Source organism: Micropterus dolomieu, linkage group LG02, assembly GCF_021292245.1.
Source record: "Micropterus dolomieu isolate WLL.071019.BEF.003 ecotype Adirondacks linkage group LG02, ASM2129224v1, whole genome shotgun sequence".
In the NCBI taxonomy this organism is placed as follows: Eukaryota; Metazoa; Chordata; class Actinopteri; order Centrarchiformes; family Centrarchidae; genus Micropterus; species Micropterus dolomieu.
In genome coordinates this window covers 30,664,337-30,683,054 of record NC_060151.1, presented here as the reverse complement: position 1 = coordinate 30,683,054, position 18,718 = coordinate 30,664,337, and the positions used below count along the sequence as shown (strand labels likewise).

General features: G+C 42.9%; 2 protein-coding genes across 4 annotated transcripts in view; both read left to right on the top strand.

The window, feature by feature from the left end:
- The window catches only part of jmjd6 (jumonji domain containing 6, arginine demethylase and lysine hydroxylase), a 13,494-nt gene extending 5,290 nt beyond the window's left edge, over positions 1-8,204 (top strand). The window contains exons 4-6 of the mRNA XM_046037856.1: positions 1,264-1,399; positions 4,147-4,279; positions 5,906-8,204. Of these exons, the coding sequence (XP_045893812.1) occupies positions 1,264-1,399; positions 4,147-4,279; positions 5,906-6,037 (401 nt within the window). The 3' untranslated portion in view covers positions 6,038-8,204. The remainder of the gene's footprint in view (positions 1-1,263; positions 1,400-4,146; positions 4,280-5,905) is intronic.
- Positions 8,205-10,322: 2,118 nt separating this feature from the next.
- Positions 10,323-18,718, top strand: part of si:ch73-366l1.5 (FILIA-N KH-like domain-containing protein) — a 44,258-nt gene continuing 35,862 nt past the window's right edge. Inside the window, exon 1 of one of the 3 annotated variants that reach the window (XM_046037894.1) lies at positions 10,323-10,708. In XM_046037894.1, the coding sequence (XP_045893850.1) occupies positions 10,460-10,708 (249 nt within the window). In that variant the 5' untranslated portion in view covers positions 10,323-10,459. The remainder of the gene's footprint in view (positions 10,709-18,718) is intronic. The other 2 variants (XM_046037903.1, XM_046037910.1) reach the window with 2 other exon arrangements.

Sequence of the window (18,718 nt, the reverse complement as noted above, 5' to 3'; positions counted from 1 at the left end):
GGAGGAGCGCGGTAGAGCGCGGAGGTGGAGGAGCGCGGAGGAGGAGGAGCGCGGTAGAGCGCGGAGGTGGAGGAGCGCGGAGGAGGAGGAGCGCGGAGGAGGAGGAGCGCGGTAGAGCGCGGAGGTGGAGGAGGAGGAGCGCGGAGGAGGAGGAGGAGCGCGGTAGAGCGCGGAGGAGGAGGAGGAGCGCGGAGGAGGAGGAGAAGCGCGGAGGAGCGCGGAGGAGGAGGAGCGCGGTAGAGGGTGGAGGAGGTGGAGGAGGAGCGCGGAGGAGGAGGTGGAGGTGGAGGAGGTGGAGGAGGTGGTGGAGGTGGTGGAGGAGAGCTCACAGCTCAGAACATCAGAGTTTGTGGGATTTGTTGATAAACAGCAGCCAAAAACTGCAGTTCATCCACACGAGGCTCTAAAAGCAAGTCAGTCCCTGCAGACCTCCATGTTTAAATGGCCAACTTTACCGCAGAAATGTTTACAGCCTGCCGCAAAAAACAGCTGCCGTGTTATCTGTAAATCACGGCTGGTGCTCCGTTTGAGCGGAAACCAAACCGCCTCCCAGTTTTATTCTTTGAACATCCGTAGACGCCCCGCAGTGACCCGAGAGCTGAGTCGACAGTTTAAACTGTGAAACCAGTGCGACCTAAATCCACCTAATTCTAAATCTGTCTGTCTGATGGTGATGAGGGTGGATTACACCCTGCAGATTTAGACCTCACCTGTCTGACTGTGTAGATTAAACCACAGACACAACACGAACCCGTCAGGAGGACGTGACATTGATATTTGCAGATAATTTGACACGCACAATTTTCACACTCAGACGGCAGTTAGAATTTGAATCGTGCAAAAACTGAGATGTTGTTGAAACACATTTAATTAACATTTGATCTTACTGTTCGTTTAATCTACTTTTATTTGTTTGTTTCACGAATATTGTCTTTTAATCTTGTCTGCTTTCCAAGAAGATTTTTTGTTCGTATGTTTCAGTTTTCTAGTTCTTTTGTTCTTATTTTCTATTCTCTTAATTCTACTTAGATTTACATACAATTAACAAACATGGGGCTGTTGTAAAACTTCTGACCGGTAGTGTACATGTTGTGTTTTTATAAATATATCAGCATGTTGTCATTTGTCTTATAACAACTATGTCAGAATACAAGATTTAGGAGCAGTGAATTGTTAGACGACGAGTAAAGCAAAGCAGCGGCGAGTTTTTGTTTGTTCTGATGTTCTTTCTGGTGTTAATGGTCACTAGCTGTGTGTCCGCAGGCGGGTGGTGGCACGTGGTTCTCAACCTGGACACGACAATCGCCGTCACTCAGAACTTTGCCAGCTCGACCAACTTCCCCATCGTGTGGCACAAAACTGTCCGGGGACGACCCAAACTCTCCAGGAAGTGGTACCGGTAAGGGTTCAACGCCGCCACGTCAGAAACGCACCAGATATTAGACTCGTCCCGGGACGTCCGCTGGTCCCAGGTGGTGGCAGGAAAAATCTGAGCTGATGTAAACTGAATTTAAGGCATGAAGAGGTCTGTGCTTTTATTATGTAACAAGCAGTCGAAGCACAAGAAGCTTCTCTAAACCTTCTTAACTGCTTAGTCATTCATTTTGTCCCAACGCAGGACAAGGGTGTTCTGCTAAACTGGGACGCTTCAGGCTTCAGTAAACCATTTATTCATTATTATTATTATTATTATTAAAGAAGAAATCCCCAATTGTTTTTAACATACAGACTGAGATGTAAAACGTCTGCATCACATCTCATTCAGATTCATAATCCAGTCGATTTATTCTTCGATCTATTAGTTCCAGATTTAAATCCTCAGCTCGAGTGGGACCAGACCATACTGGAAATATGAATGATTTTTCTTCTTTGGTGGGAGGAGCCTCTTGTATTTGGATTTTCTATTTCTTCAAAAAAATATATCATTTTTATTTTAGCACAAAGAAGAAACAACAGGGTGTTTTTTTTCTTGTTTGTGTGTGCGTTTTGTGCCACTTTCCCAATTAAATTTTTAAAACTTTCCAAAAGTCAATCAAAACTATCCAGTTTAGAGAAAAATACAGAAGTATTATGAGCCAGTGATGAAGATTTAACATAGCGTGGTTTATTGAGTATACAACATGTGAACACATCAAAATGCCAACACCAAATCTGAAGGATCAAATCTTTTGGTCCCTTTTATGTCTTCACTCTAGTGCCTGAAGGTTTTCCCCTTAGGTCATCTTTAGCTGGCCTTAACCTCAAACAACTAATCTATCTGATGTTTAGACTCCAGTGCTTCGTCATATTGGAATCTCTCACTATCTATGAGTTGTCCTCTAATCTGTGCAGCCAGCGAGTTCTTGTAAACATTCTTGTAAGATTCCTAGAGAACACTGATACCTGCTAGACTGACGCCTGAGCTGCTGTCTCTAGCTAATCAGTCTGACTGTTGTCTCCCTAACAAGGACAGTTACATGTGAGAAATACTTAGAGCTAGAAGGTCAGAAAACGCTTATGGGGTCAGCTAAATTACTCTTTCAACTGTCCCTGTTCAATCCCTTAAGAAATATTCTCAACACTACTGGAATGAAATGCAACACAAGTTTTAAGTTCTAGTTAGATAAATCTGATATTGTTGAATCTTTTCAGAAACGCGTAACGAAGAAAGATTGTCCCTGAGGGCCCGTGTCCACCAAAACGTTTTTTTTTCTGACGCCAGCGCATTTATTTTCAATTCACTGCAATGGGAGCGGCGCGTTTTTACAAGCTGGTTAAAAACGCCGGCAGCGTGATGAGGCGCTGAGCGTTTTTTTTCCCGGTCGCCGAGAGTTGAAAAATGTTCTGCGCTCGTCACTGTGACTTTTTACTCAGCTGTCCAATCACAGTAGAGGAGGGGCGGGACAAACACCACACCGTAGCAACGGTTACTACCCTAGAACCGGGCCCGCCAGCGCTCCCTGCTGGGCGTTTTCAGCTGGCTTTGGTGGACATGGGCCCTAACATGATATGTGTAGTTGTGAGACCTCACAAGGAGTTATCCTAATAACATAATGCAGTTTATAAATATTCCTTTAAAAAAGTACAACAAAATATTACAAGTAAGTGTCAAATGTATAAATAACTGTAATATTATTACTCTTCCCAGTAACTAGTAGTGTAATGGATTACAACTTTCCCAACAATGACTCTAGTACGTTGAACAAAAGTACAACAGAATAAAGTTTATCTAAAGTTTTGATAAATAAGAATCAAGTGTTTAAAACTACAGAAATGTATTTTAAATATTATGCAACAACAACACTCATAACATGATCAAAGAATCCGTCTCTACGTTTCTTTAACCCTTTCAACTCTGTAATACAAATGGTCCGCCAGTTCCTACTCTGGTATTTCTGCCTATTGTGATGTCATTTCTTGGAGTATCTTCAAATACTTCATATCCATAAAATCTGTACCACCTCAGCTAAAAGGTTATGTAAGTCAATAAACCATAATAATTGAAGAAAGTATTGAAAATTTGTGATTAAATAAAAAAAAAAATACAAAAATCAGGAATGTTTTCTCATAAAATTCTACAAAATAAACACAAAACATATTGATCCAAAATATTTCTAAATGTAGAGAGATGAACAAAATATTTCTAAATGTAGAGAGATGAACAAAATATTTCTAAATGTAGAGAGATGAACAAAATATTTCTAAATGTAGAGAGATGAACAAAATATTTCATAACCCTCCACAAGTCATTTGAACTGTGTACTTTTTTTTCTTTTTTTTTTTGGAGATATGGTCATTTTTCTGAATCTTAGTGTTTCTCTCTAGCGCCACCAAGCGCTCTCACGCCGTCTTCCACCGCAAGCAACTTAAAGTGACGACGTCATCGCGAGCGGACAACGTGATGGCGCGAAAGACAAAAAACATCAGCAGAAATAATGAATGCTGTAGCTGATACAGTTTTAATCGATTTAAACAGGATCATGCCAACAGCGCTCCGTTTACAGCTAATAATCATTGATCGGCTGTTGTAAACACAGATACTGTTGCGTACCAATGTTTTATTAATGTCTGTGAATGTTGTAGCGCGTGTAGAGGTGTGTGTGTGTGTGTGTGATGACGCTAGTTAGGCTGAACCCTGACAGGATTTTGTCCTCGTGGTTGTTCCAGTATCTTGAAGCAGGAGAGGCCGGACCTGGCGGCGCTGGCAGACAAAGTGGACCTGCAGGAGTCGACGGGCATCGCGTCGGACAGCTCCAGTGACTCTTCATCGTCGTCGTCCTCCAGCTCGTCCGACTCTGATGTATGTGCTAAAACACACACCACGCTCATGCACACTGAGGTATCCATATCGTTCATACTAATAATACCAGGCTCCCGGGCTCCCCGCTGAGAGGTGTCGACTTCCTGTTCGAGTGTGCAGCCAAACAGATCATCTAAAACTGGACAGACATGTTATCTGACAAGATAACTAATCTTCTCTGCTCACTCTGACTGGATCTATCGAGCCCGATTATACTAAATGATCATGTCGACAGCCTGTCGGGTCTCACGCATTAAGTCTCAATAATCAAGGTAGTTAATTTATCATTTGTTGTCCCCTCATGCGGCACAAACTAAACAGATTTACAGATACATTCACATTTTTGGCTTTGTTGTACCACTGCATAAATTAAACAGTCAAAATGTGCTTTTTCCTCAGTGTTTCCCGCAGGATGTGGAGAGACTATGGTGGGGGGGTCCGGGTAAAGTAAATTATCCATTTCCAGTCCGACCCAGTGTGATAAATAATGTTGGATGTGGTTCTCGCACGGCGTAACATGAAGACTTCACAGCCTCTCTTCAGGCAGGACTCTCATCCTGCAGCACTTGTCTTTGTAAAGAGACAAACTGACAGGATAAAGTCTCTAACCTGCCTGTCAGCTCGCTCCGGGCCGCTTCACTTACCGTAAAGACTAGAATACGTGTGCACTCCAAATGTAGGTGCGGCTAGCTTAATCGCCTTCTCACAGACGAGCGACAGAAACTTGATTGTTCGGTCAAATGTCTTTGGTCTTTTGACTTATTAGGCCGAACACCGAAAGCGCTTTTTGTTGCTATTTTCGGATGATTCATTTCGTTGTCCGAACATTCGGTGCATCCCGAGAAAAAAATGTCTATCGTTCCAAAGTGTGAACACGACGCAGCGGCTTTACCCCCACAAGACATCACATAACTTCTGTGTTTTGTTATGAAACCGGCATATTCGACCAAAAACATATTTAAGTCCTTCTCATAAATGTACAACTCCAGACTTCCAGGTAAGCGGCACCTACGATCGCTTCCAGGTCACGAAGAAAGATTCATACACGTGGATCTTAATTTCAGATTTCCATTTATAAGTATATTGAAGAAATTGTGATCATGGAGCTGTTTTTTTTCTTCTTTAATTCAAATGAAAATCTGTCTGGTCCCTCCACACTAACTTAGCATCGGTTGCACTGGTGCGTGACATCCCTATATTTTTCATTTAGGTTCAGCGCCACAAAATGTACGTGCACCCAAATGTTTTACAGCACCGTAAATTCCCTCCCAAACACAGTAATGGTTAAGGAAATGACTGTAAACGGGAACATTTGCAGGTAAATGTTTCTTAATTTGAGCACAATCAAAAAACAACCAAAACTTCATTCTGACAGGAAACTTTCTTTAAACCTGCTCTCGACCTGTGAGGAAGAACTGACTCACTTCTTCAGGAGAGCCCTGAGTCGTTGAGAAGTTCTGCTGAGCCGAAACAAATGAAAAGGTTAAAGTCGTGTGTTCCTGCAGCGGGTGGGACATAAAGTTCTGCTGCTAGTCTCGTCAGTCCAGTCAGAGCTGCCGACAGGTGACAGGTGTCTCTGTAACGTGATATGACGTGACTTTGAGTGACTTTGTCCGCTCTTCGCAGGCGGAGTCGGGCTCCGAGGGCGACGCCATGTCCCATCGCAGGAAGAAGAGGCGGACCTGCGGCTCGACGGCCAACGGGGACACCAGCAGCCAGGACGACTGCGTCAGCAAAGAGAGGAGCTCGTCGCGGTGACCTCCCGCCTCCGTCCAGCCCCCGCCCACCTCCCGGCGGCGACTCCTTCACTCACCAACACTGAAACAGCTGCTTGTAGTCTAGTTTAGGTTGAAGCGAGTTGCAAGTTAAGGAGGATCTGATGGGGGTGCGTGGGCCAGCCGGAGACCTGCCACCACTGTGCTTTTCAACACCAATCGATACGTTTGTCTCTGTAGCTCCTGCAGTGGGAGGACATGAAGGGGAGGACGAAGGGCGGCTCTGGGAACTTTAAAAAGCTGCTTTCTGATGTGACCCTGCTGGGAAACGGCTCTTAAAGGTCGTTAGAAGAGGTGAAAGGTGTAGTTTAAGGTGTTTAAAATGTGTTCCCAGATCTGGACAGGATAACCAGCTCTAGCGGCCACATTTCTGTGCACTCGCATATATAAAACTAACACTCGGGGCCTCTCGTTTCACAGCGGTGTCGCCTCTTAAAGGCGCGCTCGCACCAGAACAGCAAAATTCATGCACGTGTCCTCACAAAATACTAAAGCTTTGCAGCGCAGTAACTCCTCACAGGGCGTGTTGGCCGGTTTTACACGTCCTGCTGTGAAACTAGAGGCTCCGTCTTTAGGAGTCCTGACCCTCGAAATGAAAAGTCACCCCACAAGTCGGTTGTTTTCCCCTGAAATAGTTGGAAGTGGCGTCGCCTCTTCTGCCTGCTTTGGTGATTTAACTGTAACGTGTAAACGGGCCTTAAGGAAATTAAACAGGTAAAGGCAGCGGCATTTCAGACAGGCGTGTTACTGTTGCAGGAGGGACAAACTGCGTCCGTAGAGTTTGTGTTCTCAGGTGGAGGAGGAGGAAGTTTCAGCAGCGAGGTCGCCAACGTTTCTGCCATTTTGATGTCGTGCCTGCTTCGTGCCATGTGCTGCAGCCGAGGCGCTGTAAGCTTCTAAATGTGTTGTTTTTTTGTTTAGAGTAAATGACAGTAGAGGGCACTACATTGACCAGAATGCACTGCTGCAGTTATATTAGCGTTTCTTCAGGTTCTGGTTGAATAAACAGCTTTGTGTCGGAGGAGGAGGCATCGAATGGAGACTGCTGCTGGTTAATATCATCATTGATTAAAACAATAGATGTTTTAGGAACTTTTAAAGCAAATATGGCAACAAAAAAAAAGTGTCTCAAGCTTTTTAAATGTGGCTGTTTTTGTGGTTTTCTTAATCTTCTGACAGTTAACTGAATATCTTTGTGTTTTGGACTTTTGGTCGAACAAAACAAGACGTTTGAAGACGACCTCTCGGGCTTTTGGGAACTTGTGACGGTCATTTCTGTACAGCTTGCTGACGTTTTCAAGATTGGTGATTCCTAACTGCACTACCAGAAGTACCTGTACTCTTATTCCCGGGAGGTAATGTGGAGAGAGGAAACCTGAGAGAGCTGTAGCACCTGAACACCACCGGCTGAGAGCCACAGAGCATGAAGTCGAGCTATGACCTGAAGAGGAGGTTAAATAAACAGCTGAAAAACTTAAGACACAAAACCTCAACACAGAGAGAAGAATATATTTTAATAATTATTAAATGTTAAAAAACGTCCAGTTTAGAATCAATTCAGTAAAACTTATTTGAAGCACCGTTACAAACAAACAATCCAGAAAATAATTAATAATTATGATAAGTTGCAACCTTGCTGCCGATTGTTCCAGATGGCATCAGAAAACCTTTTGCTCTGCAGACCGACCAACAGTCCAAAACCCCAAAATAATCAGTCGACTGAGAATTAAAACGGAGGAAAACTCGTCACTTTGGAGAAGCTGGAACCATCAAAAATTTTGCTTATTTTGCTTTAAGGAACAAACTTAAGTAATGAATCGTTGTTAAAAAGCTTTGTGCAGCTTCTCTCCAGACGAGTGTTGCTTTAGATTAAAGTGCCTATAAAGAAGAAACGTTTGTCGCAGGCCCGCGAGGTGCGTCGGTGTCACCGACTGCTTCTGTGTTTTTATCCGTTGTGTAAAGTCGTGCGAAGGCGCTGCGCTGGTCTCTGAGGTCGGTCACGCGGTGCCTTTCGGTGACGGTCCGTCTCTGCTCCAAGGTTTTCCCTCCCCGCGTCACGAGCGCTGATCTGGGATGAGCTTTTAGGATGGAGACGCGTGTGATCAGTTTCACTTTGTTTGATCAATAAAAATCTTTTCTATGAATCAAAACATGTTTGTGTGATCGGTCTTTTTATTTTAATCACAAACAAGGTGCGATGCATACATTAAAATAATAATATTACGCTAAAGGCCAGTTCATACTTCTGCGCGGACCGTAAGCTCTGTGATTGGTCGGCTGGGTAGCCTCGCAATGACCTCCGAGCCGACAGGAAGTGCCCGGGATTTGAAGTAACTTTTACTAGCGGGCAAAACAGCGGCTGTAACACGGCGGATCGATATATTTGACCGTCGCTACCTGAGCAAAATGACTCGTTTCACTTTCAGAAAGTGATCCACGCTGTCGGTAACATTTGAAAACGTTACACCAGCCGCGCGTTTACAATTTTAGCCCCCATTCCCGTTAGCGGAGCTATAAACCGCAAGTTCGGCTGGCAAAAGTCCACACAGTTCACGCTGTGGCGCTACTGCCAACTAGCGTTTGGGGGTGTAACTGCAGAATGAGGGACACACCTACGCACAAGTATAAATGCGTGGTTACGCACAAGTATAAATGCGTGGCTACGCAGGAGTATAAATGGGCCTTCACACGCTACTTCCCAAAAATACAGCTACACGTTGCGGCGTCGCAGACCGCAGGAACTGTGACTGGTCGGCTTGGTAGCATCACATTTCCTCCTACGCATTTCTAGCTTAGTTCTCCTTCTACCTCGCCAGTTCAGCCAACTAGTGTTTTGGTGGAGTAACTGCAGAGCGACGCAGACACCAACGCACACGTAGAGCTCGGCGCAGAAGTATACATTGGCCTTAAGACTAGTGTTTGACAGCAGCATGATGATGGCGTTCTGAGAATCGGATGTTGACCCCTGCATTATAAAACATGTCGCTAACATCCACATACACAGTCTGCTCTAAAGAGTCTGAACGTGGTCTGAACGCTGCACGTGTCGTCGTCTTCAGACACAGCGACTCCTCTGACAGATATAAATCCTTTTCGTCCTACAGGTCCTGAGTAGCATTTGCACATCATGTCTGAGCCTGTAGCAGCTGCTGAAACACGGCGCTGCAAACACAAGATGGTCCAGGAGTGTCATTTTGTATTTAAACAAACGAGGTGGGGATTTGTCACCAACACTTGTGACCTGTTTTTAAAGCTGCAACTATCAATTAATCTGCTCGTTATTCCATGTCAGTGTTTATATTCTTCATATTACATAATCAAGTGTCAGTTTAACAAATTCAAAGCGCTCCTATAGACGTAGGTTACATACAAACCGCCTTGCTCCTCCGATTGCGTGATCATGTGTCACCTCCCCACCTTTGGGGAATACTTGCAGCAGCGTTCCGGCACAGTCTGTCCTTACACCTCCTTTGCTTTGCTGCATCCTCTAATCCTGAAATACAAAAACCTGGGCTCTATGTTGACCTGCAAGAGAAGTTACCATCAGTTTTTCTCTTAATGTTATTCCACAATAATTCCCTCAGAGATGTGACAGGGCTGGGCTTTAAAACAATAATAATAATTTCCCTCAATAACAAATGTTCAATAAATGTTTGATATAATTCATTTGAAATATGAACAAATCAGCACTTAATTTTTCCATTGAGATATTTAATTGTTTGACAAACAGGGACTGAAACATATTTTATTTAATTTTCCTCGTGCACATTAGTTTTGAATGTTCTGCCTCAGGTTTGTGAAGTGATCCGCTGTTTGGCATCAAGGGTTTGTTCTGACCAGAAAGAAAAGTTTAAAACCACAATAAACTTTCACTCAGGAGCAAAACTCGGCCTTTAAACCTGAAAGAGATAATAATTTGACATTTATTCTGATAATTATGGATATCGAATGAGGTGAATTGTTTTTTTATCGTGCAGCTGTGATGAAAAGACTCGTTAAAAGGTGAGGGAAATTTATTTGTTCAGCACAACAACGTTCATTTAAGGACAATTAAAAAAGAGTTACACAGAAAACAAAGAAGATAAAACAGGATAGTAAAAAGGTACCTCAAAGGTGTATAAGTACTTGTAACTTTCCCACCACTGGCCAGATTAAACATTTGTGTCCTAAAAAAAAAAAAAAAAAAAAACTTCAGGCAGCACGTTTATATCCTGTAAGGCCTTTATTTTGAAAGTAATCCGGAAGTGTGATGTCCCCTCACTCAGTCAGCTGTTGGGATGAGAGCAGCTCAGTGTGTGTGTGACTGCAGCCTGATAAACACACACACACACGTGCGTGCGCACGCTCCTGAAAACACACTTTAAAATTCTAACATTTAATTAAAAGTGAAATTAAGTCCTCCATCATGGATCTGGACCCGACCGTCATCATCCCCGCGATCCTTTTCACCGTCGTTGCCATTTATTTCGCTTCGTCACTCCTGAGCAAGAAGGCCGACTCCGCCGCCGCCTCTGCCGGGAAGAAGAAGCCCAAAGTCGGCTACGGAGACGACGTCCCCCCGTCCAGAGCTCTGGGAGTCCCGCGAACAGAGCCTCCTGCTCCGGCTGTGGAGGTCGGCCCGGTCGCCGAGAAGATCCAGGACTCACAGGTTCAGGTGAGATCGATCCATTCAGTTTTCAATCAGTTAAAATATATATATATATATAAATAAAGCTGCCAATAAATTAGAAATATCTACTGATATAAATCTAAAAATAAGGGGTGTGGAAATAAGCATGTGACAGAAGTCTAATGAATAAGTATGTTGATAATGTTGGGAGCTGGAATGGATTTAAATCCTTAAAAAATGGGACAGAATAAAACAGAATATTGCAGATTGTTGAAGTATTGGCCCTGTGAAAAACATTTTTCTTATCAGTCTGTTATTTTTAAGTCAAAATAAATAAATAAATTAACCCAGAAAGACATTTTGTGCCAAAGATTAGAAATATCTACTGATATAAATCTAAAAATAAGGAGTGTGGAAATATGCATGTAAAATACACATATATACGTGTAAAATGTACAAATAAATATTCTGTTGAATAGAATATATAAATTTTTTGGTTAATTTACAATATTCTGGCAATACTTGATCAATATTGTATTTTAAATTATGGATCTGAACAGATTTAACTCCACTCCAGCTCTCATAATTATCAGTACTATTATTAGTTCATCCCACTTCAGTCACATAGATATTTCACACTTTTATTTAAAATGTTTGTTTTCTTTTTATAATATTATAAATTATTTTATTTATAACTTGTTTAGCAACGTGAGCGACTGTAACCAAACAGATTTCCGCTCCCCTCGGATCAATAAAGTATTTCTGATTAGGATATAAAAATGAGGGCACAACACATTTTACAAACATTTAATTTGCAGCAACCTTCCAAGATGTATTCTGTATTTTTTAGTCAAACTTTTAACAAATGAAAGACTTCTGTAAAATAAGCCAAGATCAGGGCTGAAATGATTAGTCGATTAATTCATCTTTCATCAAGGTTTTGCTGCTTTTCTGCATTTAAAACTGTCAAACAGGATTTTACTATTTTCTGTCACTTTACACACTAAAAGGATGAATTAATCAAATAATAAAAATAGCCATTATTTGCAGTCCAACATGTGAACACCATCAGGGAACGTTTGAATGGGTTTATTCATTTCAGTTGAACTTTACTGTCATGATACAAAGAAGTGTTTTTCTTAATCCTAACTCAAAGTCCACTTACTGGCTTTTTTCAGGAGCATTCTGCAGCAGCTCATGGTCTTCATCAGAGACTGGAGTTTGTTTTGAAAAAGCCACACTGGCTTATTATTAAAGAAGCATTTAAATATTGTGCCTACACTTTATTAATAATTAAGCTTTATTAGATGGTTGCATGGATCAGCACTGACTGTGGATCAGGCCTGTTGTGGGGACACAGTGTTTTGCTATTGATCCAGTCAGATCGATCATTATGGCTGCTTCACATCCCACCAGCACGTTCATTGGCTTTATTGGAGGTCCCTGATTGGACAATTTGGGCCACCAGCATCAACGATACAACTCAGATTCACTTCCTGCAGTTTGTTTGCTGTTTCATCACTTCAGCTGAGATTCATACATGTGTGTCAATGAGTTATTGATCCTTAGTTAATGCTGTTCATAATTTATTAAATAATATTAAACGATCATTTTTGCATTTTTAAACCTCGGCCATATTTCCACATATTGTTATTGAAATAACTCGTAGGTGCAGAAAGTTTTGAATCTGTGCAGTAGATGTTTCAGCCGGCAGCTGAACCGTATTCCTTCCTGTCCTTTTAGGGACTCCAGGTGACCCCCTTTGTTTTTAACAGGAAACTGAAGTCTCGCTCTGAAATCTCGTGAGAGGCGAGTTGTTGCTCGAAGACGGCGGTGGAATCAGAGGAGAGGAGTTTGTTGTGAACGTAGAGTAGCTGCTAGCAAGACGTCATTTCCTAACTTTACTCCAATAAAACAAACTCCTCTCCTCTCTCTCTCGGGGCTACAAGCTGATTGACATTAGATAAGTTTTTCACATGTGGCCCTAATCCTCTTCCGTACACCGCTAACGCTGACAGAGCTAACGTTCAGATAAGGTCGTGAACTGATTTACTGCTGGAGGAGTTTAAGTTTCGCTGAGTTGTAAAGTCAGAGACAATATTATTTGTTTTTTAATCTGTTCTACCCGAGCAGATGTTCTCAGCATGTGGACCAACATGACATGGTGCTCGACTCACCTGCATCATGTAGCTGAGTTAAAATCAATAAAACCTGCAGACTGAATATCAGAAAATCAGTTAACAAATGTTTTGACACTCGATTAAGTGTTTCAACTTGTCTAAAGGTCAGAGCACCATCTTTTTAAGTGACACCATTATTTATTTTATTTTCAAGTGCAACAACAATTTTTATTTGTTGATTAATCTGCCGATTTTTTTTTTTTGATTAATTGACTGACCGTGTACGCAGGATAAGCGGTTGATGATGGATGGATGGAATTGACTGTAAAATGCTAGAAAAACTGGAACTAAGAAGTGTTGCCTGATTATGCCGTATTAGTTGTTGATTCATTTTCAGTCAGTTATTATGATTTAAATTATGTTTATTTAGTTCATTGCTCAATTTTCTCAGTAGATTTGGCAGTAATTTCAGGCCACGTCCGATGTGTGTTGTGTCATTTTGAGTTTTGGTTGCCAATTAAGTTCCTTGAAATTTGCATCCCCAGTTTGAGGTTTATCTTTACTCTTTCACCATAAATTAACGCCTCACTGTGTTTAATGGCGTCCGAATATCGTCGGCATCTTTACCATCGTACATCCGCTACATCACTGGATTTGCTTGGGCACACAGTGACGGGCCTTATCAACTGTTTTGAGGAGCGTGGAGACGAAAACCGTCCACAGCTGACGTCCTGTGTTCGCCCTCCTGAAGCATTTGAATGTCCGCTGATGTTACTGTGGTTATGAGCAGACATGCAAATCAGGTATGAGGCTGTTAGCGGCAGCACAGAAGCCTCTTTCTGGACAGTTAGTCTTCAGAGGTAATTCAGCACGTTGTTCCCCGTTTGTTGGATCTTTTTCCACCTTTAAAAAGCCCAGAGAATTTGCCCACCGCTGCTGTAACATGGGCTATATTTGGTGGCCAACATGAATCCTATATTTACACCTGGTGGTGGTGTCACATGTCTGAAATGGAGAGAGGTGGAGGTGGGCGTGACGCCTTCATATAGCTCCATTGGATGATCCTGCTGATTGCTCCACTGGCAGAAGTGGAGGGTGGTACCAACAGAACCATGCCATTCTGTCGGCACCCCTCTGTTCTGGTTCTTCACGCTGACTTAAAGGTGCAGCGAGAAATACTGCAGTCCGTTGATTGGTCGACGGCATCGTCACTTTCATATGCGACAAAGAGACAGAGACTCTAAACCAGGAGAGGCCAAACTTTTGATTGCAAACCATATACAGAATAGGGCTGGGCACGTTAACGCGTTATTAAGGCATTAATTAACGTCGATAATTACTTTATCACACGTTAACGCAGTTTTTAAGTCCGTTGCTCACTGGGGGGTGTTGTTGATCAGCCACCCAAACAAGCAGCGGAGGGAGGCTTCAGATCAAACTGTAGGCAGAGCTGATAAAATATGGATCATGATTCTGTTACTTGTTTAATTGTTTAATCGCAGGTGCTGTTGACTTCCCTTCACTGTTACAACTCATGTTCTACAAACTGCTATCTGTTTTACCGGAGGGGAACGTAGCAAACATATGAAATACCCCCAGCGGGTTTTATTTTTATTTTTAGAAAGTTTAAAGAGACCTATTATTCTGCTTTTCCAGTCCTATATTGTTGTTCTGTGACTCCTATATGGCAGCTTTGCATGATTCAAAGTTCAAAAAACGTATTTTCTGTCTTATACCGTCTCTTCATGTAGGCCTTCATTTCAGCCTCTGTCTGAAACGAGCTGTAGGTGCTCCTGTCTCTTTAAGGCCCCCCCCTCTCTCAAAGCCCACTGTCTTCTGATTGGCCAAGACCTGAAGCAGGCTGTTGTTGTCGCTGGGTGGGTCAGGCAGACTGAGCCGTTGCTGGGCCGTTGCTATGGGAACACATGTCCCTATGTGGAGCACCGGCTCCGTCTGGCTCCGTGTTACGTATAACGGAGCCCTTTGTGGCATGTTTAACATGAACATCCAACATTAAAACATTGTAGAAAAGTCATAAAATGTGGAAAAGCACAATAGGTCTCCTTTAAAAATATGTGACTTTTACGGGAAAATACGTACATGGGAGGACAGCGGGATAGAACGGGAGAATCCGGGGGGGAAAACAGGAGTTTTGACAGGTACGGTCTCAAATCTAGATTGTCGTGGTTGTGATTCACAAATAAACTAGGCCAGATTTCTACATATGAGAGCTGCTCCACCCCAGAGACGGTTTATAGAGGAGACACGCCACCCAATCACATCCTCAATACAACTCTATGGGGAAAGCCCGTAACGGCAAAGATGGCGGTTATCCCGCCCCTCCCGCTAGAAAGCCAATAGCCTGCTTTTAACAGCCAAAGCAGGAAACATATTTCAGCCAATCTCCTTCTACTGCGCATGAAGTATAACCATTGAAGTATAACCGGTCGGGAGAGACGCTTATTAAACTTTATTTTGGGGCAAAGTCGTCAAACTTTTTCAGCAATTTTTATCAGATTTTAATGCTGATTCTATTCATGTAGTTTTTATGTCCCGGTGTCCAGTAAAAGTGCAGATCTGGCTCTCTGCCCATTCATTCAGATAGAAGCCTGGTCTTGTTAGCCCGAAATAGCTGCCCGGAGGCGTTGCCAAGATGGCTGCCGAGTGGCATGACTCCATCCTAATGCCATCTCTCCTGATCAGACCCGTTCTTCTGCAAAGCAAAGCCCACGTAGTTTCCTGGTCACCACCTCGACATGCAGCTAAACATCGTCTTTGCATGTGTGCACACCGTCTCAATGTACATATCAACTGTCTGTCCACAGGCTTCCAGATACTTTCTGACACAAGCTGTTTGTCTTTTGTCGTGCTGACTGAGCCGGTTCCACGTCTATCAGAGACTAACTTGTCTACGAGGAAACGAATCAGATTCCTACATCTGGAGTTCCCTTTGCCACTGTATTAAATATTATCACCTTGTGTAGGGACCTCGCAGTATTCTGTATGCCATAGATCTCAAATGTCCTGTTGGTCTGAGCCAAATATAAAGCAGCCCTTTGAGCTTCCCTCTGCTGTGAAAGTATCATGGGCATAAATCTTGTGGCTGAGCGTTACACAGCGGCTAAAACTTTCCGACCACGCCCTCCTCTTCCACTGATAACGTTATCCAACACACTGAGAGGCTGCCGTCGCTGTCTGTATCACGCAGCAGCAGCAGCAGCAGCAGCAGCAGAGCATGATGGTCCGTTTTACAGTTTCTCTTGTGTAAACGTCAGCATAAAGGAGGTCTCTGTGTTTGTGAGCCTGCAGAGCTGAAACACAGCGAGGCTTGTTGTTTTGGCCTCCGCCTGTTATGACTGAAGCTTTGTGGGAACAGTTAGACAAACTATTTCTATTTCACTTTATTAGGGGTCCAAGCCCGGGGGGGGCGCCACGCATGCAAAGCAGCGTGGATCCCGGTACCAGCTGGCTAAACTGTAAATGTGATGTAAGTGATATTCACAGGGCTGGCATAGACTGCTGCAGACACCTGAGACTCAAAGAAATTACACATCAACCTGCAGATTTTACAAAATGTGCAAAAGCTGTTTTTTCAAGTCCTCCCAGGCGACGAGTCTGCTCTGATATGCACAAAACTTTGCGTGTAGAATCTGTCAGGATCAAACTTGATTAAAAGAATTCTGATGAAATATGAAAGCCCAAGTTGTTAGACTGCAGGTCTAGTTTCATTTGAAACTTAAACTGAATTCAAAGTCAGACAGATGATCCACTCTCAGAGCTCCCTTGTAATGTAATATAAAGATATAAGATAAATTACTCCTCGTCACCAAATCTAATGTTCAGACTCAAGCCAGCGGTGAACGTCTCTCCTAACGAGTCCTGTGCGTCTCACAGCCTGATGTCTCCTCTTCCTCTGAAACATAGAAACTATTACAACCCATCAGTGAGCCTCACTGCTGCACCGGGTGACATGTTCCTTCATCACCGTGAACCGTCCTGCTGCCCCAAACACTCACTACAGCGAGCACCTGTTATTTCTATGAATTTTTGACAGTAAATCTGTTATGACTCGTGTGAGGCTGCAGCGAAGCAACAGCAACTTAAAGCTTTAGGCCAATTTCAACCTTTTCACTGCAGTTTTGCTTGTAACAGAGTATTTTACAGTGAGGTATTAGTACTTTTACTGAAGTAAACATTTAACTGCAGGACCTTTGCTTGTAATAGAGTATTTTTACTGTGTGGTATTACATTACATTTATTCATTTAGCTGACGCTTTTATCCAAAGCGACGCACGCCTCTGGAGCCTCAGGAACACATTGGTGGATGTGTCACAGTGAGGAATTGAACCCTGGTCTCTCACACCAAAGAAATGTGTCTTATCCGCTGCTCCATCACCACCCGTGTTAGTACTTTTACTGAAGTAAAGGATCTGAGTACTTCCTCCACCTCTGGATTCTACTCTGTAGGTTCTGTTGGACGATCCAGGGACCAGCTTCTCCTTTCCGCCCCGCAGTGTTTCCATGTTTCAGTACTTTGCTGCGGCGGCTTCCTGTTTACAGATTTACAACCTGCAGCGGCTCCGTGTTTCGCAGCCATCTGAGCCGGAGCCCAATCTGGCTCCTGACATTTATGTGCTTAGCATGTTGTACTGCTCCGTCTTCTAAAGTTACTGCTGCTGCAGCTCCACCTCCGTCGGCTCTGCAGCCAAACAAGGCAGAAGGACATAAAGCTGCATTTCACACTCAAATGAATGCATTAAACTGCTGCGGTCTTTTGTTCCTGTGAAGGAGGTAAATATGAGGACGTGCGTGTTGGGAAACAGAACGGGCTGATACTGTTAAAACTTGGATGAGTGCCTTTAAGTCTGCGTACAAAATGGGAGAAATTAGTTAAATTGCTTTGCCATCCTGAGCTGTATTCAGACCCGTTTAACATTTCTTCTCCCTCCTCATTCTTTGGAAATGACCACAGTGGGGCTGTGCAGCTCTCCATATAAGGGAATGTGAGAGCGCAGGTTTGAAGGAGTCATCTGTTCCCTGATCAGTACAGAGGTTTCAGTGTCCAAATGTTTTACATGTTATAATTGAAAGAAATGTCTCAGTGCCTTCAAATTTAATTCACCGTTATCTTCAAATGTTCATAGACATGTTCATGTTCAAAATTCCCCCCAAATTAGCCAGTTGTCATAATTCCTGTCTTGCACAGTACCCCAATTTAGAGTTGTTTGTTTTTTAACACTGCCCCAATATGAGTCCCGTTAAACAGACTGTCATCAGGCAAAGACAAAAGGGCTTAAACCCAGCTCTGAGGAAACTTCGCAAAATGAACTTCTTCTTCCAAACTTCTCTCAGTCACTCTAAAATTCTCTGGGACCCACGCTCCAGACCAAAGGGATTATTAGGTGGACACTTAAACATCCGTAGTATCGTTTCAAAGAGTAATCAACTGCAACATTTATTGTCTGACTCTAATCTGGATTTTCTTGGTATTTCGGAAACATGGCTAAATAAATTCTCTCCTCTGGGTATTTTTAATGTCCCTGGGTACAACGTGTTCAGGAGGGACAGAGGCAAGGGTAAAGGGGGAGAATTATTAATCTATGTTAAAGAGACTATTACATGCAGTCTCATTGAGTGGTCGCATGCAACCGATATGGAACATATTGGATTGAATATTTCATTGTCTCCAGAAACGTCTTTTACTGTTGTCTGTCTGTATCGACCACCATCATAGTTATGAAAAGCGCTGTGAGATAACTGTTGTTGTGATTTGGCGCTATATAAATAAAATTGAATTGAATCATCTAACAGTTTGTTTTATGACCAGCTATACAGAATACTTAAATAATGTGATGGTAAAAAAAAAAAGCTTATATTAATGGGTGATTTCAACAGAAATTGGGATGAAAATCAGATCAGAAAAAACGGGACCTGG